The 27,619-nt window shown below is 39.0% G+C and overlaps 2 protein-coding genes across 3 annotated transcripts; both read left to right on the forward strand.

The window, feature by feature from the left end:
* The first annotated feature begins 2,843 nt into the window (after positions 1–2,843).
* adgre5b.1 (adhesion G protein-coupled receptor E5b, duplicate 1) lies at positions 2,844–18,709 on the forward strand. 2 transcript variants are annotated; one of them, XM_005454807.4, is made up of 17 exons: positions 2,844–3,167; positions 7,143–7,223; positions 7,667–7,819; positions 8,185–8,328; positions 10,084–10,224; positions 10,720–10,763; positions 11,104–11,208; positions 11,304–11,457; positions 11,560–11,679; positions 11,758–11,957; positions 12,114–12,281; positions 12,649–12,843; positions 14,737–14,954; positions 15,158–15,316; positions 16,189–16,360; positions 16,552–16,653; positions 16,839–18,709. In XM_005454807.4, exons 1-17 carry the CDS (start codon positions 3,137–3,139, stop codon positions 16,878–16,880), a joined length of 2,229 nt encoding a protein of 742 aa, XP_005454864.1. In that variant the 5' UTR covers positions 2,844–3,136; the 3' UTR covers positions 16,881–18,709. The 2 variants fall into 2 exon arrangements, with proteins under 2 accessions (XP_005454864.1, XP_005454865.1); XM_005454808.4 differs by lacking the exon at positions 8,185–8,328 and having other exon boundaries at positions 2,846–3,167.
* Positions 18,710–19,242: 533 nt separating this feature from the next.
* Positions 19,243–27,619, forward strand: LOC100711849 (long-chain fatty acid transport protein 1). The gene is made up of 14 exons (XM_003450007.5): positions 19,243–19,423; positions 19,502–19,681; positions 19,791–19,929; positions 20,038–20,293; positions 20,430–20,588; positions 21,136–21,205; positions 21,426–21,517; positions 23,394–23,503; positions 23,623–23,832; positions 23,938–24,064; positions 24,172–24,309; positions 25,359–25,523; positions 25,613–25,759; positions 25,853–27,619. Exons 2-14 carry the CDS (start codon positions 19,512–19,514, stop codon positions 26,008–26,010), a joined length of 1,941 nt encoding a protein of 646 aa, XP_003450055.1. The 5' UTR covers positions 19,243–19,423; positions 19,502–19,511; the 3' UTR covers positions 26,011–27,619.

Consider the following 27,619-nt stretch of genomic DNA (forward strand, 5'->3'; position numbering starts at 1 on the left):
TGCAACAGGAAGCGGCAACTGGTTATCTACGACTGCTATCTGTGCCGCACACTAAGAGATTTCCATCAGTGTGGACACTGTTTCTGTTAACTGTCCAGTAACCATGAAAACAATCTCTAAAGTATTTGCAGTACAGATCTAAATCTTTCGTTCCCCCTTTTCAACTGTGGGTTTCACACCTCTGTCACAGCTTTTGTATATGTGCATCTTAGTGCGATGTTCTGTGTTGTCATCACAAGTGTCCTTTGTGTACCTCATTGGGTGCTGACTGGTGGCAATATATTTTTCTGTCGGAGTGTTTTTTTTTTTGTTTTTTTTCAAGGTAATAGTGTTACACCCGGGGAACATACGGGGAAAAGATAACCTCAAAAAAGTCCCCTCATGTATCATTGCGAGTGAGAGTGCATGTTTGTGTGATAGACTAACCTATGTATATAAAACAAAACAAAACAAGTAACAGCCACATTACCCAGTTGGGGAATGTGGCTTGATAAGTTTTGATAAATGTGTTACTGATAAAAAATGGAGTTAACTGTAGTTGTAGTTTGTATTTTTCAATCTTCAAGGCACTTCAATAGGACCAAACCAGAGATCATTGAAATCAGAAAACCATGCAATGACACTGTGGGTTTAAGGGCTCCACAGGTGTTGTTATGGTTGTAGAACGTGTACCCATGGTAACCAAGGATGTGTAAACCTGGGTAACCAAGGTAAAATCAAAGAAGTGTGTTGCAGATGGTAAAAGTTTGCAAAAGTTTAAGGTTTAAGTTGAAAGCGTGTATTTTAATGTTCTTTCCCTTAAACCTATAAACACATGGTTTGATGGCTAAATGCAATCAGTCAATTCTATACCTAACTAAAGCCCAAACCTAATTATAGAGCTGCAGTAGAGTCAAAAAGAAAGTAAAATGAAATGGAAAAAAAGTCAAACTGGTTACATAATCTTGTGGTCTGCTGTTTTCCACCCCCAGCTGTTACCTGTGGCAAACTTTTGAAGGTTTCTGTCTTCATATTTGCAGTCAGTGCATCGGAAAATAAAGCTAAGGGGATATACCTTTACAATATGATAATAATGCTTCCCTGACTAAGTGTCAGTGTGTAACATGTCATGGTTCAGAATGTATTTGCTAAGCAGTGTGTATGGGAAGATATTAAAAGCAATAATATAGATATAAAGATGAGTGTGCATTATTGTATTATTTTCCAAACATTTCCAAAACATGATCATAAAACTGATTTAACAAAAATCACTTTCTTGATCAGGATCATGTGCCTGGAAGCTGGAAGCTGGTTCGAGATGCTACACTGCAGTAACCCTAACAGTCTTAGTATGTGATTCTGATTCTTGTTAAAGGCGGGACCTGTAGGACTCACATGTTTATATTATGATCCTATATTACTAATGAAGATACAGAGCACTCAGCTACAAAAGACTGTCCCCCACGTGTTTTCTAGTTAAAGAAATTATTTCTTTACATGATAGATTTTAATGTCAAGTCATTTTTGTTTTTTAATGTTTGAAAAACAATAAACACTGACCAAAGTTCTGTACAACTAAAAGAATAAAAGCAAGAAAAACAAACAGAAGACAAACAAATGCCAAGTCTGGTTTCAATGCCAAGGAATAAAAATGAATTTTCAAGCAGGCTATGAAGATGCCGAGTGTTGCTTAAGTCGTGATGTGAAGGACCAGGCTGTTTCAAAGTTTAGGGGCAGCTACAACAAAGGCTTGAGCTCCTCTGTGCCTTAATCTGCTTCTCCATATAACCAGAAACATCTGGTGAGCTGAGCTCAGTAATCTTCTGGGAGTGTGCATAGTTAACAGATCAGAATGATAAGAAGCTGCTAACCCATTTAAAGATTAAAAGACAAGCAAAAGCTTAAAAACTAATTGTAAAACACACTGCGAGCCAGTGCCTGGAAGCCAAAACTAAGGAAATATGGTCTTGTTTGTGTGTGCCCGTTAGGAGTCGAGCTGCTGCATTTTGGACAAGTTGCAGATGGGAAAGCAGAGCCTGGCTGATGCCCAAATAAAGGCTATTGCAATAACCAAGCCTGGATGAAATGAAGTGATGAGAGAGGGTGTAACCTTTGCAAGGGCCCTCAGCTGTAAGAGACTAATTCTAACAAAAAAAAGCATTTATGCCTTTATCAAATGTAAAGCTGTTGTCAAACCCCTGCTGTTTTCTGTGAACCACAGCATTATGCTTGTGTGGTGGATTTCATTTTAACAGAGGTCACTCTATCTGTCTCCAGTCTGTTTTCTCGCAGTCTCGGGGGGGTTGAGAAAATGCAGAGGGCTCAGTGGAACTGGGTGAAGGGCTGAATGCTGAGCAGGCAAAGAAGAAAATGTAGAAGAAGAGCAGAGTAGGACTTGGAGGAGAATGGGAACGGATATAAGATTACTTACGGGCAAAACTCAAGTACAGCAGCAGCTGTTTAGGCTGAGTGTTAGTCATCGCCCTCTCTTCACCCCCCCCCCTCCCCTCCTTTTCTGTCTCCCATGTGAATAGCTCCTGAAATAGAGGCCACTGGAGCGTAGGGGGAAATGTGAAAGCTGGTGTAGACAGAGGGGGGTTGTGTGTGCAAGCAATGTGATATGTGCCAGTGTGAGAAACGTATTCATGTGGAAAGACACAGAGTCAAAGAAAAGTACAAGAAAGAGCAGTGTGAGGGAGACAGGGCCACGCTGATAAATGAAAAGAAAGAAAGGAGAGAGAGAGAGAGAGAGAGAGAGAGAGAGAGAGAGAGAGAGTGTGTGTGTGTGTGTGTGTGTGTGTGTGTGTGTGTGAGAGAGACTGAGATAGAGAGAGGTCTCGCGCGCGCGAGAGAGAGCGAGGGGTGGGGAGTGGAGCGTGAGCCATGCCCAGGCTGAAAGTCTGAATCTGAGGGAGGAAGAAAGCTGGTGAAGGTTCATTCTTGTTTTTCCCCCCACAAGTAAAAATACCTTGTACAAAAAGGACGTTTCTTTTCAGTGATCAGCGTTTGTTTTTTCACTCAGATACTTTTTCGATTTTTATGGACCTGAACATTTTTTCTTGAACCTTGTGAGCGGACAGCCACCAGATTTTCACTTCATTCATAGTCGCGATAGTTCAAAAGTAAACTTCTGCGTGGAACTGTTTTCCTATTCAGCATGGGATTTGGGAAGGAACTACTTCTGCTTGGTAAGTTTTAAAATGACTTTACCTTGTGTGTGTGTGGAAATGAGTGACGAGGAGTGTGCGAAGGAAAAGTTCAGGGTACATAAAACAAATTTCTTAATTTCATGAGACATGGGCAAAAAAAAGAAAAAATTAAAAATTCAAGAATTAGAGAACATTTTAATCCATCCAGCATGATATTAACGAAGTTTGTCACTCGAAAATATAATATTATTACTTTTTTCTTTTTAAAAGTTATTTAGGTTCATTCTAGCTAACAGTGGTAACATAACCCTGTCAAACAGTTTTCTTGTGTGTTTTCCCCCCAGTTTCTGTTTCTTGACTGTTGTTTGCGGTCTCTATGGTCCTTTCCCTCACCCGTAACTAGTCGCGGTTGATCGTTACACATCACTGGTTCTACCAGTTGTCTCTTGGTGTTGAAGTTCTTGCTCCCCACTATCGCTAAGTGCTTGGTTATGTTGTCAGATTGTCCGGGGTTTTTAGCTTACATTATGAATCAGCTTGAGGTGACTGTTTTTGCGAACAGGTGCTATATAAATGAAGCTTAGCTGAACTCTAAGTAGATCTTTCTTGAGGTAATTCGCTTTTATTGAATGGGTTGTGCTTGTCAGACTGGTTGGCGTCAAGTAAAAACCTCCAGAAAAACCGCCACATCCTCAGAAACCCTGAACCTGAATCCAGTATCGCTGTTCAATCAGACCGTTGAATATGTCAGCAGTAATATGCAAAGGTCGCAGACAACGTGCCTCACCGTAAGAGGAATCTTCAAGTCTTGTTTGAATAAACCGCAAATGTATCAGAGCATGACGTTCGTGTTAGTTCTTCTGGTTTGTCTAGTGGTACACCAGAAGTGATGGTTCATGTAATGTAGGCTGATTTCAGAACCTCACTTGACTCTATTTTATGTCATCTTTGTACAGACGCTGTACAATATTCTTTAATGAGATCATGTTTTTATTAAGATAAATACATCTAAAACGTACTAAACAATCATCAGCTAACAAACACCATGCAACGAGTTTAAGATATCCATAGACTGTGTATAAAAGTTGTTAATAGAGTACAGGTCTGAAAAGTAAAGACACCTAACACAGGGTGACGCATCTGGCTGCAGAAATACATTCGATTTTAAAGAAACCTATGAGAAAATGTGTTTGCATTGTTCACTTGATTTATAATCGCAGTGAACACTTGTGTTTGTTGCTAAAACTGCTGGCTTCAGATTTTACTGAATAGAATTTGATGTTCACATTTTCAAAATTTTGGTCCCTATTAAAGCCAAATAAATAATAGTGCAGGGTCCAGGATGGCTGCCCTGTGACTGAGAAGTAGCTGATGTAAGACAAGAGTCACTGAGGTTTGAGTCATATGCACAATGGCATCTGGTTTTAGCGGGCCGAGGTGGCCACAGACAAAATGGTCAGCTTAAGGCTTTAGAATAAGACTTGACAATTCAATTCAATCCATTTCGATTCAGTTTTATTTATATAGCGCCAAATAACAACAACAGTCACCCTAAGGTGCTTTATATTGTAAGGTAGCCCCTACAATAATATACAGAGAAAAATCCAACAATCACATGACCCCCTATGAGCAAGCACTTTGGTGACAGTGGGAAGGAAAAACTCCCTTTTAACCAAAAGAAACCTCCAGCAGAACCAGGCTCAGGGAGGGGCGGGGCCATCTGCCGTGACCGGTTGGGGTGAGAGAAGGAAGACAGGATAGAAGACATGCTGTGGAAGAGAGCCAGAGATTAATAACAAGTATGATTTAGTGCAGAGAGGGTGACATCACGATGCTGCTGCGATTTTTATATAATAATAATAATAATGTATACTTTATTGATCCCCGTGGGGAAATTACTCTCTCTGTATTTAACCCATTCACTCAGCCACCAATCAGGTGCCCGGGGAGCAGTGTGTAGGGACGGTACCTTGCTCAGGGGTACCTCAGGGTAGCCGTTCAGTGGATTTGAACCCCCGACCTTCACGGGGCAATACGCCGTCTACTGAGCTATTCCTTCCCCATATACAGTCTATGTTTATTTCCTATATAAAGTTATGTAAACATGTTGCTAATATGCCAATTTGTTTTCCTTGTACTTGTCAAAATGTTGCTTGTTCAATGCTCAATATAGCACTGCTTCATAAACAAGCACAATAAGAGTTATCGCCCACTGCAGCATTTGTTGCTTCTTTTGGTCAACTTTTTGTTGTTGTTGCTGGTTTTGTGGGCGTTTTGCATCACAGTTTCACGCTTTCTGTGCTTACGAACCTGTCTGCGTTGAGCTATCGTAATATGTGGCAAAACTCGTTTTTTGTTAACATGAAACCAGTAATGTGTCGAACATCCTGTTATATCACCCAAGTGTTGCAGCTCTGTTGACCACTGTTGTAAAAACTGAAGGTCCCTGGTCTTCGGTTGTGAGGAATATCAAAAAATGAGTTCATGTGCTGACCAAGTCAAAAGTTGGTCAGTAGCCTTTGAATGAAATAAACATTACTTCCACAAGCTGCTCAGTAATGATAATGTGACATAAAAGGCAAAAGGGTCAATTAGTCCCCTCAGAAGATGGTGAAAATCTAAAAAGTACATGACATTTTTTAAGACATCTTTTGTGACAGCACTAAATATAAAAGTCAACATTGTGTACTATGTGTTAGACAGGAATACTACATGTCTGAATATGTGGTCTGCAACCAATTTTGGCTAGATGTTTGCGCTGTGGTTAAAAATAAACAGAGTTCAGATGAATATAGGTTTAAAGTTGAAATTAACTGTGGCCCACAGAAAACCCTGTCTAACAATAATGATAGGGGCTAAAGTCTTAGTAATAACTGAATGAATGATATCACCAAATGCCAGCAATTTAGTTCAGCACTCAAACATAACAATTTCGACCATAATACGAGGCTCTGTTTTTTCTTCAAATCACAATATTTTTAAATAACTAATATTTCTAAAAAAAGATGCTGCACGAGTATAGCAAAATAGGTCTTGCATGATTAATTTCCTTGTCTCTGTTCACATGCTATTACTGTAACCAAAGGCAAACAAAAGCTGGACTTTTTCCAGCAAACTCAAAAATCCCCTTTATTCTTACTTCTCATAGTAAGGCCTTTAGCGAAAAGATAACCTTACTGTGTTTACAAAACTGAAACAGTTTACAGAAGGAAGTATTTATTGTCTATCAAGTCAAAATATACTTCTAGGAACAGAGAGAGAAAAATAGACATGCAGTTTACAAAAGATGGCAGAAAAGGCAGAGGAGTCAGTCAATCAAACAATTTATTTATAAGCACATTTAAAAACAAGTAGATCAAACACACACTAAGAACGAAACAAAACAATTAAAAGCTAGAGTGTAAAAATGTGTATGAGTCATACAGCTAGGGCACATGTGCTCACTGGTCAGTAGAGTCGTCTGCATGCGAGCGTGCGGTTAGTCTTTAAAAAAATTCAGGTATTGTTTCTGTCTGTGGTTATTTCATCATATAACAAGAACAAGTCAGCCTTTTTCACATTTCTGTCACTGTTCACTGTGCAACACTGCCTGTGGCATTACTCTGGGACAGTTTAGCCTCATCGTGAAATAACAGAAGCCTCATTATGGTAGAAGAAGGGAAAAACAGAAGAAGGATCCGGGAGCATTAAACACCATGTGTGCAAATTGCTAACTGAGGGAGGAAACATAATGACTTTTGCAAAACTGAGAACTAAGCAAATAATTCTGTTTGCTTAGTTCACACTCTTAGCAAAGTGTGTTAGCATGTAAGAGTACAAGTGATGGATATTTGTAGATGGGAACATAAACAGAGACGTTAAAATGAAGTAAACTTTTTGAAGACAGAATATTACATGGCAACTTCACATTCGCAATTTGTTTATTTAAAACTTTTTTCTCTTTATATCAGAAGATGGATTTTCAATAAGATCTGTAATTTAATCACATTTTTTTCTTTTGCTTTTTCTCCACAGGGTTAGCATGTGCACTGGGAAATTGTGTTCTGGGGTGTGAAATTGGCTTTAGCCAAAACACAACTATCAAAAACTGCACTGGTAAATCTGTCATTACTTATCGTTTTGACTCTTCTTCGACATTTTCTTGCTTCTGTGTGCCGTTTCTCAAAACAAGAACTCTCAGACAAACATGGCATTACCATTATGCAAGGACTCTTAGCATAGTTTAATAGGGAAGTGGCCTTTCTTAATGGCATTCTTCCTTATTTCTTTTCCCATTTTAGGATGTTTAGCTCACGTCCATGGAGGATTACATTAGAAACAACAGTACAGGAGTTTTAAATTGTTAGATCATTTCAGATACTAGCAGCTAATTAAAGAAATATGACGCTAAGAAAATAATCTAATAAGACAGATACCAAGTTTGCTTTAAACTGAAATAATATGTTTCCATTTGTAAAAAAAATAAAATAAAAACTTGAATATTATTTTTTACTATCTACTCATGGTTATGTGTTTTCATTTTGTATTTAAATCTACAGATATTAATGAGTGTTCAGAAAATCCATCTGTATGTGGGAATCATTCAAGATGCTTTAATACAATTGGCAGCTACTATTGTCAGTGCCAACATGGATTCCGTTTGCCACAGAGAGACAAGGTTAACTTCACAGCAACAACGGGAAGGTGCCAAGGTAAATTTGTATGAGACATGCATTTCTCCAGCTTGCTCTTACCATCTTTGGTGTGTTTTTTCAGAGATCAGTGAGTACAATAATGTCAACAACTGCTCTCATAAGCTAAAAAATTAATTGGGAGATACAATTGTAGCCATCATTTTGCCTATCTCACTGTCATTAACAGCAACAGTGAAGCAGCTGTGAAGGTGAATGGTGTTTTTTTGTACGTAGTGTCATCAGTTCAAGCTGAGCGGTCCTGTTCCAAAAAGAGTAAAATTAGGCTAAATGAGGTGTGATTGACTGATTGGCCTGATAACCTAATCTTGTGCTTTATTATCTATTGATGGCTATGCTTTATGATTTTGTATTGAAATCTACAGATACAAATGAGTGTATAGTTAATTCATCTATATGTGGGGAACATTCAAGATGCATTAACACAATTGGCAGCTACTACTGTCAGTGCCAACATGGATTCATTCACAATTCAAGAAAGGTTAACTTCACAGAGGGACAGTGCATAGGTAAGTGTGTGTGACATGGATTTCTCCAGTCTGCTCTCACCATTGTTAACAGTGTGTAATATTAAAAACAGATATCAGGCTTGGAAAGCTCACTATAGTCTGTTTGCTAAAGCTAGAGATCTGGGATTATCTCCTGAAACTCAGTTATACTTGTTTAACCAACCAGATGGTATTTACCTGTATTGTTTTACAAGTCAGAGGTGTGGTGCCAAGAAGATATTTTATTTATTGACGTTTTCCATGTTATATTTTTGAAGAATAAATGGATTAAAATTGTTGAATGTGGGGTGGTTGGCTTCTGGTGTAGATTATTGAACACAAACAGGAATAAGTGATTTGAAAAATCACTATGATAAAGGTGTTTTTAAGTCATGGTGAATAGTGAAGTTAAAGCAAATATTAAAATATACACAATTTTCTTATTTATGGGAACATACTGGAGTGGTGAATAAAAGCAGTAATCATGATGAGGAGATCTGATATCTAAGGCAAAATGTGAATTCTGGAATGTTTAATAATGGTCTTTGTATAAATTACAGAATACTGAAGCCAGAGTTCCAACTGGAAAGTTGTGTAGGGTTCAGATAGTGGTATCTATGGAAGCCCGTTTCTGCCACTGAAGAAAAAAAAGTATCCATAACTTGAAATTTCAAGTTACTTTTCTCAAAATTTCGAGAAAAGTAACTTGAAATTTCGAGTTAGCGCTGCAAATCAGTAATCTACGTGAATGACGTCATTTCCTTGTTACCTGGAAGCTGAAGCTCTCAGCTACAAATGCTACAGCTAAGCTACCAGTACTATTGCCAGTCATGAATGCACAAATTGCTGAGTATTTTCGGCGTGGCTGATGGTGAAATCCTTGTGTTATTAGCTGAATCACATAGCTTTACAATCAGCAAACACACTCTCAAAAGCGCCAATTTGTTGAGTGCGCATTCCTCTGCGGCATATGATTGGCAGAGGTAACTCGAAATTTCAAGTTACTTTTCTCAAAATTTCCAGTTAATACATCAAAAATTTGAGAAAATAACTCAATATTTTGAGAAAATAAGTTGAAATTTTGAGTTACTTCTCTTAAAATGGATACTTTCTTTTCTTTTTTAGTGGTGAGAACGGGCTTCCATAGGTATCGCATGGAGTTGAATATATTAAAATTAGGCTCCCCCAAATTTGCTAATTTGGGTTTGAATATTCTCGTCAAGTTCTTCTATTTCATACATTTCACAGGTGTCTTTATCTGTACAGTCATTGAGTACAAACAAGCTCAACATAAAAAAAGGAAATCAAATCTGTCTCCAATAACAAAAAGACACAAAAGAGAGAGAGGAGAGAGCGGGAGATCAGGCTTACAGTAGCATCCAGCCAGCAAGAGAAAATGAAAGCTTACAAAAACTTTGCCAGTGCTGATAGTCTTATAGGCCCTTTACATTATAACACAGTGTCCTCTGAGCTAAACTAAAGAAATCTCCTGTGAGTTCTACATGCAATAACCTGCAAGTAGAACTTAGTGATCCCAAAATACAAGACAAGATGTCACAACACCGTTTGCTGGAAAAGTTTAACTCTTCCCTTAAGATCCTTTTACCAGCATTATAAAAGTCACATGACTGTGCGGGTAGCTACATTTCAGAGACGTTTATTCTTTTGAAGGATGGACCAATTCCTCCTGTATTCAGAGTTGTTTCTGTAATCAAAATTATTACTTTTGAGGAACATGAGCCATTACCTATGCCTCTGCTCTATATCCCTACACAGATCTTAATGAGTGCACAGAGAGTAAAAATAAAGAAGAGCTCTGTGGACCCAATGGAGAGTGTAAGAATATTATTGGGAGTTATTGGTGCAACTGCTCAAATGGATACACCAATTACAGCGTGGAAAAGACACCATGCTCAAGTAAGTGTGCAGTTTTTTTGTTATTTCCTATAAAGGAGTGCACTTCACAGCTTTTATGTCCTCATATTCTTCACTTTAGGCAACACACCTATGCTGCATTTTTGCAATTTTCCCGACAAAGACGTCACTGTATTAGTTGCAGACCATCTTTTACACCACCACGTGTGTTTAAGTAGTAAGAAAACCAAATTTCATCCACTGCCCTTCCTGAGTACAGTCCATTTTTTTCCTTCTTAGTCATGCAGCTTGTGGTTTTGCTTTCTTTTATCTTTTGGGACTCAGTTTCGTTTTTGATATCAGGGCTTACTCTACACTCTATCTACTTTCTGTCTGAACTTATCAGTTCAAGAATCTAGATTGTGGCTTATGTCTTCCAGCACATTGCATAGTCTTGTTCCTTTACTGTGAGATTTTTTATCACACACTCTATTCATGCTGGAGCCAAGAATCCCAGTCAGCTTGTGTGGTGATAACCTAATGCTTTGTTTTGTCTAGAACTCGATTGCGATAACTTCAGTGCTGGGAAAAAACCCAAACAGGTAAGTGTGGAAATAAAATTATGATCATGATCAGCATAATGGAACAATCACAGATATAATTAGAAGAGCCAGGATATTATTTATTTATCTTTTTTAGGGGAAATTTGTGTTAGCAGTGGCACAACTTTTTATGCAGTTATTTACTGCGACAATAACATCTGGCTAGCAAAAAAATCTCATAGCACACCTGGATTCGCACACAAGTACACCAGTTTGCTTTGGCACACCATGTAGGACCTGCTCCTTTAGACGACCCTATGGCCGTGCAAGGTTCAAAATACATGAACTTTAGAATAGGGCAGGCTGAATAGTGTCTTTATTCTGTCTATGTGTCTCCCAGTTCCTCGGGGGCCTGGCAAACATCATGTCCATGATGAGAAACAGCTGTTTGGCTCTGTCTGGAACTGGCAGTAAAGTAAAGCTTGATGGAGATGCGCTACTGGAGGTTAGGAAAAGATACAAGTATGCATACACTCATACCAAAGGCAAATGCATACGCAGTATTCACAATCCCCCCTCTGTGTCTTTTATTTGTGACAGAAACTTTTCACAGAGACTGATGCGATCCTGTCTCCTGGAACCCTGAACATCGATGCAAGTGTGAGCGAGCTGCTCACTACTATGGAGGAATCGATTTTATTCATTGGGCCTCAGCTAAAAAACAAGCACATTAAGATGGAGAACAACAGGATAGGTAACACTTTTGAATTAGTGAACTTGATGATTTCCATCTTGGGAACTAATAGTTAGGATGCAAGGTGCGTTATGATTTGAAATGAGTGATTTGCTTGAATAGATGCACAGATTGCTGTTCAAAGAGGAACGACTCGGCCAACTGGAGAAATTCGTCTGTCCAGCGAGTATGCTTATCTGGACACAGACTGGGCAACAGCAGCCGGGACGGGAAAATATTCTGGTAAATCTCAGTTCCTTTCTGTCCAGTTCAAGTCATAATAAGTTTATAATATTCTAATATTCTGAGGATCTTTTACAGGTTTTGCTGTGGCTGCATTGTTGAGCTACAAAAACCTCGAAAGCTCTGTGAACAGGTCTTTCGAGATGGTCAAAGGATCTGAAGAAAATGGAGCAGAGCCCTCCTACCAGGTCTTCTCTAAAGTTGTGTCTGTGGTGGTCTCAAATCCGTCCACTCAAACATTGAGCCGCTCTGTCAACATCACCTTCAGACATCTTGAGGTAATCCCACCTGTGCCACATCCACTTTTTAAAATCAGTCATTTACTTCTTTTGAGCATCACAGTCACAAACATGAGGAGTAAAAGAATTAGTAAAAGAACAAGAGATGTAGATAAAACATAAATCGCGTCTTTGACATGTTTGCTTTGGTTTTAGGACATAGAGGTATTGCCTAACGTGAGTTACATCTGTGCATATTGGACCGAGACAGGGGCCTGGTCCACAGATGGTTGTTCTAAGCGGGACTCCAATGCCTCACACACCATATGTACATGTAACCATCTGAGCAGCTTTGCAGTGCTCATGGCTCTTCACCCCATCAAGGTAAGAAACTGCTTAAAAAAGTGTAACCATGTAAGGTTTAAGACCTCATCGGTGACCCTGACCCTAAACCTAATGCTATATCTTGATAAAAAAAACCCAAAATTCTGATGGATGTCAGTTTGAATTTTTTCTTGTCCCCTAATTCCCAAGACATGGGAGAACAGTATCTCTAAAAACATAGGGTAAAGTTCATCAGTGATCATGACTTATACCTCAATAAAATACAAATCATTTTCTATTAGAATAGCATTACTTTATAAGTTTATAAGTAAAATTATTTTATGATCTTGAAAAGAAATGTGCAACAAAATGTTATTCACTGGTAACCAGCTGCACTCACATTCACACTTATTGTCTTCTCTTCCAGCACACCTATGGGCTCGAGCTGGTGACTAAAATAGGACTGACCATCTCCCTGTTGTGTCTCACACTCTGCATCCTGACTTTCAAGTTCTGCCGCTCCATACAGGGAACCCGCACCACCATCCACCTGCATCTCTGCATCTGCCTCTTCATCGCTGATCTTATCTTCCTGGCTGGCATTTCTAAAACTGAACCTGTGGTACGTTTGTAAAAGGAAAAAAAAGCTACATGTGACATGCTCTACATTATTTAAGTAGAATATGCAAATTCACCAGATTTCGCAGTAACAACAATATGTTGTTGTTACCACGCAGCTAATGGCCTGTACTATAGAATGTGGGTCAAATCATAGTTAATGTGACTAACTAGTTTGTCATATAGTGTCATGCAACTTCTTCACATGATACTTATCTTTCTGCATACATGCTATGAAGCAGAGTCTTTCTCACTTTAACACTGGAGCATTCCTGCAGAAATAAATCTCAAACGGCACCTTCTGACGTGATAAAGCAGAATACTCTTGTGGGTTTTCTAAAGGGGAAAAAATGTACTTTTTAAAAATAATCTGTCTGTGAAAATGTTTCGCAGACAGATTGTTGGAGTAGGCTCAGAATGAAGCAGAGAATTACAAAAATGAGGACAGGGAACTTTGTTGCAAAGAAAACTTCAGTGTGAATCAGATTCTATCCCATAACCTAACCTATTCCACATGTGCTAGCCAGAAGTACGGTTTTAGGAAACATGTGCTTTGCTTGATTATTCCCATTTAGTTGTAGTTAATGCCATTTCATCCATTACTGACTTTGTGAGTACCTCTAAAAATGCCTCTAGATGTCTGTGGACTCATTTTTAATTGGAATAATGTTGGCTGACATTACCTACTGCAGTCACACTTAATTACACTTCACTGTTTGAACTGTGATTGTTTGAATTGTGTAGTTTACACAATCACGACTCTGCAAAAAGAGACGAAGGCTTGTTTACCTCTTAATGCTGTCGTTTATTCATCTGACTAAGAACAGAATATATTTTGATCAGACACACTGGCTTGTTACAGCAGCTCAGCTATAAACTAACCAATGCAATAATAAGAAAAGACCTGTATCTGAACGAGAACAGAGTAAGTACTGCTGAGGCAGGGTGGCAGCTCAGGATACTACCAGAGAACAGTACCTTGTCTAGCAAGTGTAAAATGCCATTTTTTGGATATTTTAACACCTCAAAAGTACAAAAACCCACTTATAATTTGTCCATGGGCGGATTTCAGCCTTGCCAGGAGCATCTGCCAACTCTGAGAGAGGGTGTCCTTGAGCTGATAAGCTTCCACAGATACATGGATAACAAACTGTGATAATTAGGGCGAGTGGATAATTACCTGATAATGCAGACAAGGTAGCAGCTTGCTGGTTAACCCGATGCTTTTGTTTAGTTCTTGCTCTGTTAATCTATTGATCGGTTTTGGGATTCAGCAGCAGACATGCACCGAGGAATTATCTGTGGTTAACTCTGACAGCAACAAAGTAACAGCCAAGCCTGGCCACTGTTAAAGTGTTGGTAAAGTGTTGCTGTTGGCTTGATTTGTCACACCTTGTGCTTTTCACAGCTGTCAAGAGTTACTTTGTAGTCTCTTCTCCTTCAGACAGATCACATGACTGAAGGTTCCCGATAAGCAAAAATGAAGCAAGAGCACTTAGTGAGCACACCTCACCCTGAAGTGCAACGGCTATACTAAGACTAAAACTAAAACTGCTGATGTCTGCCTTTTGACTTATGACCGTGAAGCGTTACATGCTAAAATGGTGTATTTTGCTAAGCTTGTCCATATGATTGGAGCAGAACTGGTGCTGTGGTACTGTGTTTTGTGATGTTTTATGTACATTTTGCTCCGTTAATACATTGGCCGTAAAGATGTAAAATGCTACTAAGCTACTTAATCATGTGGTCTTAATTAAATTTGGAGAATGGAAAATGTTTGTGTGAATAATTCTCACTCACATAAACATTGCAAGCAGCTGACTGCTGTGCGATCAGGGATAGAGCGGTGCTTTCTCCTCTCTGACATGTTCTTTTTCCGCGTCCTTTTACATTACAGGGTGGCTGCAGGTTTGTTGCAGCAATGCTCCATTTCTTCTTCCTGGCAGTATTCACCTGGATGCTGTTAGAAGGGGTGCAGCTGTACCGTATGGTTGTTTTGGTGTTCAATGCCACCATGCGGCCCCTCTACCTATATGCTGTGGGCTATGGGACGCCTCTGTTTATCGTCAGTATATCCGCCTGCGCCAGACCAAACGGATACGGCACTAAAGAACAGTAAGTCTTCCAGTAAAAGTCTTCCAGTAACTAAAAGCAAAATAAATAGTTTGTGATGAACAGAGAAGGGTTGTCTGTGCATGTGTTTCTACAGTTGCTTCATAGTAATGACATCAGTAGGTTACGTAAACTTAATGCTATCTATCTCAGTGAAGCAAAGAACATCCTGTTGTGAACGTGTGTTTTATCACTCCTAAACGTAGCTGCTGGCTATCCACGGATGACGGCTTCGTCTGGAGCTTCTTCGGGCCTGTGTGCTTAGTCATCTTTGTGAATGTCTTCTTCTTTATCATCACCGTCTGGAAACTTGCCCAGAAGTTTGCCAGCCTCAACCCAGACCTCTCCAACCTGCACAAAATTAAGTCAGTCTGTGTATTAATTTGAATGTGTAACCCTTTCCACTGCATGACCAAACTGTGTAACTATAAAACGTACAATATATAGATTCAATATGGCAGCTTCGGGACTTTGAATTGCTTTGATAGAAAGAAAACGTTTTGTGAGGGGGAAAAAATGGAGGGAATGTTTTCTTAGTTGTGACAGCTCCCTGATGGGCTCCTGTTAATGGATTTTGTCTCGCCTGTCTACCTACAGTATGCTCATACTTAGCTCATGGACCCTCTGCTCATAGCTGCAAAAAACATTAGAGTTAAAAAGAAAAAGAATCCCTCTTTCCTTTTGCTAGTCGATCATGAATGATGTGTAGTTCAGTCCAAGGAGTTGGGAAAGTGAACTTCTTGTGCCAGAAACAAGAGAGCGAGATGTTTTTTTCAGTAGAGAAAAAGTCAGAAGGCATTAAATTATAATCCAACACTTTCTGTCAGTGGAAGAAAAGCCTCTTTTTCACATTTCGGATCCTCTTGTTTGCTAAATGGATTCTTGGCTATGTTGGTAACTTGAGCTAGGCTGGATAAATAAATAGAACAAAGGAGCCATACAGAGTAAACTGACAGAAACTTTTTTTTAAGAGTGCCTCTTTTAGCCTCTCTTTTATATTTATCATTAGCCTTCGGCTTTTCTGCTTCCACATACATTCAGCAAACAGCAAAGTGAACTAAAATGATCTGTTCTGTAGCTGCTTTGCCTAGAACACATGTCTCATTGTGTTCTTTCACTTTTAATGGGGCTTTCCAAACACTGATGTAGTAACTGAGTCATCCGTGTGCAACCTTTACCATTCTCTGGTAATCTTTATCGACTTACCCTTTGTCCCATCCTTCTTTTCCGTCTGCAGAGCTTTCACTGTGACAGCTGTAGCCCAGATGTGTATTCTGGGTCTGATGTGGGTATCTGGGGTCTTCTTGTTTCAAGAGGATCCCCCTGTTGCCGTTCCGTACATTTTCACCATCTTCAACAGCCTGCAGGGCGCACTGGTCTTCATCATGCACTGTCTGCTGTCCAAACAGGTAGGAATACAGTATATTTGTGTAAAGCTTCATGTGGACATGATGCTAAGACAGAAATTAAAACAGCATAAAAATGTATATTTAAAAAAAATCAATGAAAAGTGCAAAAGCAGTGACAAACACGCTAGATTGTGTCAGTTTGCGAGGTGCCAAAACAGATTTGTTTCTTAATGTTTTGTTGCCCTCTGTAGGTGAGAGAGGAATATGCCAATTTCCTCTCCTGTATCTGCACGTCACAGAAGAAGAGATACTCAGACCTAAGCACCACAAATCCCTCCAGCAGTCAATCACAAGTAAGCATGCAATAATACCCCTGGATATCATCATTGGTCACAAGCACACTTTGAAGTGGAAAGTAACGAACTGCATTTTCTCACTGGTAGCACTTTGGTACTTTTTAATCTACTAGGGATGTGTAATTATTAGCTTTTCAGATTAAATTACTCTGTTTCTAACCGTGTGGCTTGTCTCCCTTTAGGGTTCGAAGAGTGGGCAGCAAACAGGAGAATCACAAATATGAAGAGCTCAAGCTTATGCTGTCCTCCAAAGACTTAATGGCTATCACACATTCAGCCTATTTTGTCACCTACAGCAATTCTTCATTTAAACTTGATTCTGGTGAAGTCTAAAAGCAGTGACTCACTAAATGATTACACAATGCTGGGGGTTGTGGGCAGATTCGCCCACACTCGGTGACTTGGGAAAAAAGAAAAAAAGGGGTTCTTGGAGATTTACATTTAAACTATAGTTTCTAGTTTTATCCAAGTCCTCTTAAAATCCTTTATATCAAAATAAAATGTCATTCTTAGGTACTGATAGCAAGCATTTATAGCTTGACTTTAAAGCGCCACATCATATAGTTAGAAATGAAATCGTGACCTCTTAAGCACAGGTTATTCCTCTTAGGTAACGTAATGTTAATGGGACCAAATTTCAGCTCAATCCAGTAGCATCGTCTGCTACGCACAAGGTCGCAAGGTCCGATTTACCTCCTGAATTAGGTTATTTTCCTCATTGTTTGTGTGCTGTAGCACTCTTTGCAGTTCGAGGCGTACTGGTAATGACTGATTTTTATCACTGAGTTAAAAAAAAATGTCATTAAAGTCACAGGCAAGAAAAAGCCGGCTATTAGAAGTGTTTATTCAGGAGCGTGAAAGTGAAGCTGCTTGAGTGGCTTATTGGTTCATGCAGAACATATCACAGAAATAATATAAGCTGTATTCCTTTCAAAGTCATAAAAAATGATTAATTATGTTAATATTTATTTCAGTGCAGACAATAAAGTCTATGTTATGTAGGCTACAAGAAAAAAATGAGCATGCAAACTGTTCTGTTTTACATATTTGTATTTTTGTTTTTGCATAAATGGCTGTTTGTATATAAGAGTGGGAACGTTTTTTGTTACTGTCATAATATTTGTTTCCATGTACTCTATTTAACAGTAGGCTGCAACGGAAACAGCTGACCAATGATGCAAATTACCCATGAAGTGTCCCTGAGTTTCCCCTTGTTCCTATGTGGGTTCTTGCAAGGAGTTTATGTCTGCTTCTTTGATTACGAACAAAACAAGTGGTTTTTCAAAAAATTACTTGTGGCTATTTTCAAAGACTCACCCTTGATTAACAACTGAGCCTTTTCTTCCCACCCCAAGTGCATATTTCAAGGGTTTTCTTTTTATTCTCAAAATTGTGAACTTGAAATTCTAAATCTGTCCCAAAATGAGTGGGCAATTCACAAAAACAGACCCACCCTACTGATAAGCCTGCAACTTCCTGCAAGCAAACTGTGTTTAAGCCTATGAGCTGTCACAATGTGCCTTTACACACTCTTAGTTACTATAAAACTAAAGCGATGGGAGCTGTACAGACCTGAATTTGTTTATTTTGTTGCACTTTTCCATGATGATAAATATGATGATCTCGCACCTCTTTACTCACACAGTGCACCAGCCTCACTTACAGATCCTGAACAGTAAAAATAAACTTTTTAATATATTTCCAGTTACAGAAAAAACAAAAAGTGACAAAGATGTTAATATAAGGAAACATTTCGATTGTTTTTATTGTCTTAATCCTTACTGCGAAATATATTAGAGTCACCTCGTTGTTGGTTTTAACATCTACCCTGTTCTTCGGTTGGTAAGTGTGATTGCACTTTTATGGCCATCAAACCTTTTTTTCATACAATGCTATGGATATCAATGTGAAAATAGCTACATGCTTTTTTTTGTTGTATTGTGAATGTAAGTTATATGAACTTATTTTTTTACTTTGTTCTGTTTATATTTGGTACTGTTTTCTTTGAAGAATGTGCACCATAAGATTTATTAAAGCTTCTATTTCATCTGAAGAGAATATTGTGGTTTATTAGCATTAATCGGTAACACGCCACCTTTTTTTTCCCCCACGATTTGACCTGTTGATTCATCCATCTTCTTCCGCTTATCCGGGACCGAGTCGCTGTTGATGTAAATTCCAAATCCATCTATCCTTTCATGGAATGGAATGATTTATAAAGCATAGTTTTTATATTGCTTGTGAATCCAAATAGTCTTTTTTATTCTTAAAGGAAGTTTTTAAAAATTTTCTTTGAAAACCGCTTTAATCAAAATGATCTATTTAGTAATGATTTTTTTAAAAGCCCTATACACTTAATGATAAAGAATTACAATATACAATTACTATACAATTATTCAGATAATGAAATTGTGCCTATGCATGAACCCAGTAAATAATTTTCCTCATGAAATCACACATTTCTGATTTTATAAACAGGACCCGCAGCGCGTTGATTCAGGAGTAATTCACACTGGCTCTGCGGTGACGCAGGAACTGCATGGGTTGTAACTTGTGCAACTCTCTGCTGTGTGCTGCCTCTTATCAGGCATTTCACCTCTGGCTTTGCAAACATCTGACAGCTCTTTGAGCTGCTTCTGGTGCTGTTACTCAATTTAACAGTGAAGCTGACATTTATTTGGATTTGTAGAGGAACTCTTCACAGCACACTGTTGCTACTGAATCCTTTTTTTTCTCTTAGACTATCATAATTAAGAATCTTTTAGAGGTAAGCCTCATCTCATGAGATTTCAGTTGAGTGTATTTTCATGATTTTTGTGCCTGAAGTTATTGTTTGTATTCTCAGAGATAAGATCATGGAGCGAAAGATCGGTGTCATATTGAGCTTCATTTGTTTGGGCGCTGTGTGGCTGCGCTCCTTCCCCTGGCTCTGCAGTCTGCTGGTGGGGCTAGGGCTGTGCTTGGTCCATATGGGATCTTGGAAGAACATTCATATAGCGTTACATACCGTTAAAAGAGACCTTATGTAAGTAGGTAGTTTGCATGGGCTTGTCCCACATTTGCTTCTATGCTGGTCCATTCCTGTTTGCAAATGCCCTTCACTGTTCTCCTTTCCTCTTCTTTGTGTTTAAAAGGTGTTTAGCTGTTATAATTAAAGTGAGAATTTCCATGTATCACCATCAGCGAAACCGAAGAACCATCCCTACCCTGTTTGCCCAGGTAGTGACACAACACCCAGACAAGCCCGCCTTGATATATGAGGCCACAGGAGAGGTGAGGTCTCATCAAGAATAACAAATAGAAAGAAAAAATAGCTCCTTAATTAAAACAGCAAATCAACTGAATTAAGATGACTGATTTTACGTTTTCATTTCATTTCAGGTCTGGAGTTTTAGAGAGCTACAGGAGAGATGCCACGCTGTGGCCCACTGGGCATTGGCTCAGGGCTGGACTGAGGGTGATGTGGTGGCTTTGTACATGGAAAGTCAGCCTTTAATGGCAGCTTTATGGCTGGGTTTTGCTATGATAGGTGTGGAGGCTGCTCTTATCAACTACAACCTTAGACAGCAGTCATTGCTACACTGTCTCAGTGTTTCTGGAGCTCGAGCGATGGTGTTTGGATCAGAGATGACTGGAGGTGGGAACTAAATATATTTTATTATAAGATAAATACAGAGCTTATTTGGCCAGAGGTGGAATAATCTGTTTGCAGCTAATAAAACATGTGCTGGTTTGCCTGCTTTACATTTTTCACACCTTTGATTGTCTTCCAGCTGTAACAGAGGTGAGTAGCATGTTGCAGCCCAGCATGGTTTTGTTCAGCACTGGTAAGCAGGAAGACAAGGATGAGCTTCAGGTTCCGAGTTTGGACTCTCTGCTGGCCCGTTCACCCAGACACCCACCACCCTACAAGATAAGGAAAGAGTTTAATGGTGAGGCTCTGTAGAATTTGTGCACATGGGTTGGGGTATGCTGCATTTGACATTTTACAAGGTTTGATTGCAACACATTCTTGTCCTTAGCAAGTCTTTGCCTGCTAGAGTAAATGGCTGGCTGCCAAATTTGGCTGTCTTATGTATTTTTTTTTTCTAATTTAGCCCATGTGTGTGTCAAAAAAAAAAATCACCAAGTTACTACAAAGTTCAAGACTATGAACAATATTTATCTTTTATTTTATATAATGCATACAAATTGAAATCTGGCCATGTTTAATTCAATCGTTTATATCTTTGTGCATTTGTTCTCTTATTTTTAACAAAGGCATTGTTTTTGCCTTCGTTATTGCTTAGCATTCCTATGTTGACACACTTCAAGTCTTTACTTGATTAGCCTGTATGGGACGGAGAGAAAACAGATAGAGTAACAAAAAAATATGTAAAGAATGACGGGAGCGTCACGGTGCATGCCACCCATGTGAAACACTTTCAAAAGGTTTTGAGAATGCAATATGGAAATTTCTTCTTCTCTTTCTATTTGCAGACAGGCTTTTCTACATCTACACTTCTGGTACAACAGGAATGCCAAAGGCAGCTGTAGTGGTGCACAGTCGGTAAGTTTATCTGTGGACACATCTGCAAAGATGATGCAGTCCACTGAGGGACCTAAGAAGCTTTATCAACAGCTAATAACACTTCATGAATTTACTTATAAGTCATGTCTAGGACATTTCAGTCACAAAATTACACTTTTAAGTACTTATTTATCTTTAAATAATGAGAGAAGTAATGATGATGACTTCTGTCAGTTAGTTTGGTGTTCTCTTTTTTCAGGTATTACCGCATCACAGCCTTTGGTTTTCATTCTTTTGGCTTACGTCCTGATGACATCATGTACAACTGCCTTCCTCTCTATCATTCTGCAGGTAGACGCTGTTTCTTCTCATCCATGATTTCAAAATACATTTCAAATTAACATCTAGTAAGATTTCCCACGCTTACACATCTTTACAAGCACGATGTCATTATAATAATAATCAGAATCATTCTTCATAGCTCTTATATTATTATGTTTATTTTAAAATAATATTATTACCCCATTTTTAAAAAGTATTTATTTTTGCTTCCATTGGCTTTGATAAATGGTAAAATCTATTTGAGGTTTACAAATCTCATCATTATACTAAAAATATTTTTTTTTCCTGAAGCCAGACATTCATCTCACTGGACATTTAGTGATGTTATTTTCTGGGCTAAATTTGGTAAAGTCTCATCAGTTGTTGCGCGACCCAAATGCAGGATGCAGAGGAAGGCAAAAATAAACAAAAAGTGAGACTTCATTGGCCGATACAAAAATCCCCAAACATACTAAAATCCAAAAGAGAAAACAAAACATGAATCCATACCAAAAAGGGCAGAAGAAGAAGAACCTTAAAGTCACACTCAGGAAAACAGTGTTTGGAGACTGGAACGTGAGTAAAGTTATTGCAACTGTGTGCAATGAACTTGCAATTTCGGTGCCTCTGGAAAGGCTGCCTTGCAGTCAGGGACTAACTCTGGGACCAGTCGTTTCAGTCATTTGCTGTCTTCAAGGCAACTTTAGAGCATCACAATGGCGACAAAGTCACGTGAACAACTTATTCTGAATCCAGCAGAACCTCAAAGGTTTCAAACAGAAATTCAGAAATTCCTCGAGAAATAGTGATTCAGTTGTTACAGAACGATTAGCTGCAAAATGACATAGATGCTTGAAAACCTTGATCAAAACCAGCCGGCAGTCAGTTGAATGAGATGTGCTGCAGACAAGCTGCGCTTATCAGCTGAGACTGACTCACTGTTAGCAATCTGTTTGTGTTTGTTAATGAGACTGGATTATTGGCAACATTTCCCAAATTGTCTGCAAGTGACTGCAGATGGACGGCAGTTTTTTAGAGGCAGGTTGGCCCCATCAATTGACCTGTGGAATTGCCTTGCAACCAGAAATGGTTGTCCAAAGTTGAGGGTGTTGCATGCTCAATCTCTGGGCAACCAGTTGGCTCAACTATTTGCAATCAGTCTCCGACAGCGCAACAACCCCCCCAATAACAGCTACCTTAACATGCTTTATATAAGATAAAGACACATTGAACAGACAGACAATATGACAATAAACTGACAAAGGACAGACATGCACACCAAGAGAAGACAGGGAGCAGGTAGAGGTGGTACAGGTAGATAATGACAAAGGAGGGACAGCAACGAAAAGTGAAATAAGAAACACGAGAAAATTAATCTTCAGTGTGAAACAGAAAGTAAACAAAATAGGCTACATATGACTGAAACATGAAGGCGAGCAGTAAACATGATGACAGGGGAGCACAGAACGCATGGGGAAAAAATAACACTACAAACAGTTAACGTGCAAGTCCAGTCTATCCTTTCAGAATAACCTATTCTTTAAATTTGGTTCAAAAGTAAAAGTAAAAAAAGGGCAAATGTTATCATCTTTAGGTTATTACAAAGTTTTTCACTTCAACATAATTTGAAATCAAGGACTTGGGTTTACCCACTGAGCAATTTTCCTTTAATGAGAGGTCTTAAAGAGGTCTACTGGTAACTGTCAAGGCTAAATCAAGCTATATTCAAAAGTGAAATTTTAATAAATATCTAAATGTCTTTTGAAAACGCTTTTCACCTTTCATGCTTTAAACAAGTGTTAACACTGTTCAAATGGCTGGCATGGTTGACTGGGAGTGATAAGTATATATTTGTTTCACAGAATCCTTGTTGTATGTGCTCATGTGTTCATGTGGATATTTACAGGGAACATCATGGGTATAGGGCAGTGTTTGCTCTTTGGTTTGACTGTTGTAATCAGGAGGAAATTCTCAGCCAGTCGCTTTTGGGATGACTGTGTCAAACACAACTGCACTGTGAGTACACACTGGTGCAATAACTGTGCCTAGCCACAGGGCAGATGTCCTATTGATTTTCTTGAGCCAGTTCTAGTTTTAGTGTGTAATTGTACCTCTATGTCTGTGCGCACACATAGGTAATCCAGTATATAGGAGAGATCTGCCGTTATCTGTTGGCCCAGCCTGTTGGAAAATCAGAGGCTCGTCACCAGGTCCGTGTTGCCATCGGTAATGGACTCCGTCCCTCGGTGTGGGAAGAGTTTGTCAAGAGATTCAGAATCCAAAGAATTGGGGAATTTTATGGCGCCACAGAGTGCAACTGCAGCCTGCTCAACATAGATGGAAAGGTATCCTTACCTGGATGTTGTTTTACTGATTTCTTAGGAGGCTAAAGAATTTAAAAGACAACATCTTTTTTATGTACCTGCTATACTGTATGTTTGCACATCCAGGTCGGGGCCTGTGGCTTCAATAGTCGCATCCTACCAAATTTTTATCCCATCAGATTGGTCAGGGTGCAGCAGGATAGCAAAGAACTACTGAGGGATTCACAAGGCCTCTGTATACCCTGTGAGCCAGGTAACACCATGCACACACACATACGTACATGCAAAGCTACAATAGGGAGAAAAAAGGCAAACAAAACAGTTGTAAACAAATGCAAAAATCATCTTTCATCTTTGCAGGAGAGCCGGGCATGTTAGTCGGACACATCAACCACACCGATCCGCTCAGAAGATTCGACGGTTACGCTGATCAGGATGCCACCAAAAAGAAAGTCGCTCGCAATGTGTTCAAGATGGGAGACTCTGCTTATGTCTCAGGCATGTTTTATTTGATCTCTTTAACGTTAGTCAGAATAATAATGATGGACTGTCTGTTTCTTGATTTCCAGCTTTTCAATATCGTACATGCTTCATCTCACAGGTATCCAGAAAAGAAAGCTGCAGATGCAGATGTGGTGTACATATGAACTTTTACCTTTGTTTATAGTTTTTACTACATGCAGTGGCTACGACAGTTTCCAGGCCAGATGATGGTGCATTGTGAGGAGCAAGCTTTTGTTTTTTTTTTATTCAAGCAGTTTATGAATTGGGAATTCAACCCTCACTGAAAGTAGTCATTTTCTGACTTTGTCATTCTCTCACATTGTTCTGGATGAATTTCAACTCTTCTTTACAAAGTTGCTTCAGTTCATTGGTTTATTTACAGCTATCTTAACATCCACAATGGAATTTCAATCAGGTTGAGGTCTGGATTTTGACTGGGCCATTGCAACACCTTGATTTCTTTTTTTGTAGATTTTTTCAGACTTAATAGTGTGCTTGGAATGACGGTCCTTTGGCCAAGCTTTAGTTGTCAGACAGATGGCCTTAAAGAGCAGTGATTTTGCTCGGTGATTGCAAAACAAACCCAAATCACCCCTCCACCGTGGTACTTGACAGCTGATTGTAGTCAAAAGTGGTGCTGTGCATTATGTCCAAACATCTCTACTTTGATCTCATCTATTTAAAGGACATTATTCCAGAAGTATTGTGGTTTGTTCAGATGCAGCTTTGCAAACCTAAGCTGTGTCATATTGTTTTTAGAGAGAAGAGGGTTTTTGTTTGGTAACCTTGACAAATTAGCCATACTTGCTCAGTCTTTTTTCTAATTGATCTAATTAACATGCTGACTAAAGCCTGTAGAGTCTTTGGCTTTTTCAAAATTAAAAAGCATCTGGCTGCTGCTTATTTCCTTAATTCCTATGGAAGCAGTAAGGGTATCTTAGTATTTCCCAGTCCTGTGAATACGTTCTTTTTCACGACTGTCATTCATTTTCAGCGATCAGAATGATGATTATTTTATTGCTCTGTCACTGTCTGTGCTTTAGGTGATATACTGGTGATGGATGATTATGGCTACATGTATTTCATGGACCGCAGCGGCGACACTTTTCGCTGGCGAGGGGAGAACGTTTCCACGACAGAGGTGGAGGGAGTCCTCAGCAAACTACTGGGACACACCGATGTTGCCGTCTATGGAGTGTCTGTGCCAGGTATAGATGAAATAAGTTATTTCATCTGCACATTTCAGGCAAATAAACAGACTCAAAAGCTGATGAATACTCTGTCTTATTGTGTTCAGGTGTGGAAGGGAAGGCCGGTATGGCAGCAATAGCTCAGGAGGGAAACCAGTTGGACCTTGATGCATTCTTGATCGCTGTACAAAAAGCTTTGCCCTCCTACGCACGCCCTGTCTTCCTTCGGCTCATGCCGTCTGTTGACACTACAGGTGAACATCAGTGGAAAAACATTCAAACAGCAATGTGATTTTATAAAATTACATAAAAACTACATATATATATATATTTTATCTTGTTCACAGGTACTTTCAAAATTCAGAAGACACGGCTGCAGAAGGAAGGATACAAGCCACAAAACTCGAGTGAAAAGATTTATTTTCTGAACAGTCATGCTGGACATTATGAGTCTGTCACTGAGGAATTATATGATGCCATCAATGAGGGGAAAGTGTCTCTATGAAAGAAGAAGGCGCTAACGAGGCTGCTGGGTTAATACCAACTTACTCTGACTGTGTTTTTGATATAAGTATTTTTTGTTTGTCGTCTTTTTAAGATGAACATTAAGCTCACCTACCTGAATAGATTTGGCTTGGTCAGATTTCTCTGAGGCATTATATGTATGTATATATATATATATTTAGATATATATACATACATATGAACAATTTCCCATCATAATAAATACGAATGTTTTGTATTTCTAGTAATAAAACATGTTCCTTCTTACAAGAAAAAGAATGACTGAAAACTCAGTAATTTATGGAAATTAAGTAATAACTATATCAAATAACTATTCTTATTTGAAAAATCATTTTTTAACATGACCAATACTCCATAGCTGCCTAAAGACCTGTTTCAAACAGAGCAGCACAGAAACACTCGGGGCCGCACCGCACGGCAAACTTGAATTACCAGCTTGTACAAGTTACATTTTATCCTTTTAAGCATTTTTCTCAAGTTATCATGTGTCAAAATTAGTAGTCTTGAATCATGGCACAAAATATGTGGGTTCTTTTTGTGAAAGCAAAGTGATTTTTAACTTTCATCACCTAATACCAGTCACGTTGAGTCCAAGCACCAATGTGTTATATTACAGTACATCCTGGGCATTGATTGGCTTTTAAGGCAAACACTGGCATTTTAAAGTTAAAAATGTTATCTGGGTTAATATCAATCATTCTCCCAAAAACGTGCGACAGATGGGTAGCTGTCTGCAACTGATGTGATGAGAACTCCAATGTGGATGAAGCAGATTCAACAACAGAAAAGCATCTTTATTAGGCTGCAAACAAGAGGAACAAGGAGCAGGTTCCAAGGAAAACAGAGCACCAAGGGAGCACATGAGAAAAGTGACAACAACGACTAAAGGGATGTATGGACATATACTGACACTGACAACTAACTGGGGCTACATGGATGAAGATAATCAGACAGGCAGAAAGTTACAGACTTATATAAACAAAACTAAAGCTCAAGAAATAAATATAGGCCAATCAAACACAAGTGGACAGTTTTTTTTCTCATCTGACTGAAACTATCAGCACAAACAAACAAGGCTGACACTGTATCCTAACAGCATATTCAAGTGTTAAAGACCCCTCCTGCAGCATGCATAAGACTAGGGATGGCTGCGAAGGTGGCAAACTTACCCATATTTTGTTCTGTTCCTGTCTGTGTGACGTGGAAACTGTTGACCCCAGGAGACTCCCTCAGATGCTGTCCATCTTTTATGGGGTCGAGAGCCTCTTGAGTTCATGAAGCGACTAGAAAGTTGCATGCATGTATGGAAACTAACTCTAGAGGGCATTGTGTTTCATCTTATCAGCCATACTGGAAGCTACCCTAGTGTTTTTTCACAGGTACTAATATAAAATGTATCATAGCGTCAGGCACAATCATGTTTGTCTGTTAAAATAAACAACAAAGCCACAAACTAATTAATTCCAACCTTGGAGATGTGCGAAAAAGCATTTGTCATTTTAAATACCCATTCTCATTCATTGACTAGTTGTGAAACATTTGATTGAATCAAGCTTCTCTTTATTCTGTGACATTTTTTGTCTTTCAGA

This window comes from Oreochromis niloticus, linkage group LG6 (assembly GCF_001858045.2).
Source record: "Oreochromis niloticus isolate F11D_XX linkage group LG6, O_niloticus_UMD_NMBU, whole genome shotgun sequence".
In the NCBI taxonomy this organism is placed as follows: Eukaryota; Metazoa; Chordata; class Actinopteri; order Cichliformes; family Cichlidae; genus Oreochromis; species Oreochromis niloticus.

Excerpts from the sequence above, each read along its gene's own strand:
- LOC100711849 (XM_003450007.5), top strand. The coding sequence starts at position 19,512 with ATGGAGCGAAAGATCGGTGTCATATTGAGCTTCATTTGTTTGGGCGCT. Across the intron at positions 20,294-20,429 it reads TGGATCAGAGATGACTGGAG|CTGTAACAGAGGTGAGTAGC; the intron begins GTGGGAACTAAA and ends ATTGTCTTCCAG. Across the intron at positions 25,524-25,612 it reads CTATGGAGTGTCTGTGCCAG|GTGTGGAAGGGAAGGCCGGT; the intron begins GTATAGATGAAA and ends TATTGTGTTCAG.
- adgre5b.1 (XM_005454807.4), top strand. The coding sequence starts at position 3,137 with ATGGGATTTGGGAAGGAACTACTTCTGCTTG. Across the intron at positions 11,458-11,559 it reads GATGGAGAACAACAGGATAG|ATGCACAGATTGCTGTTCAA; the intron begins GTAACACTTTTG and ends TTGCTTGAATAG. Across the intron at positions 14,955-15,157 it reads GGATACGGCACTAAAGAACA|CTGCTGGCTATCCACGGATG; the intron begins GTAAGTCTTCCA and ends TCCTAAACGTAG.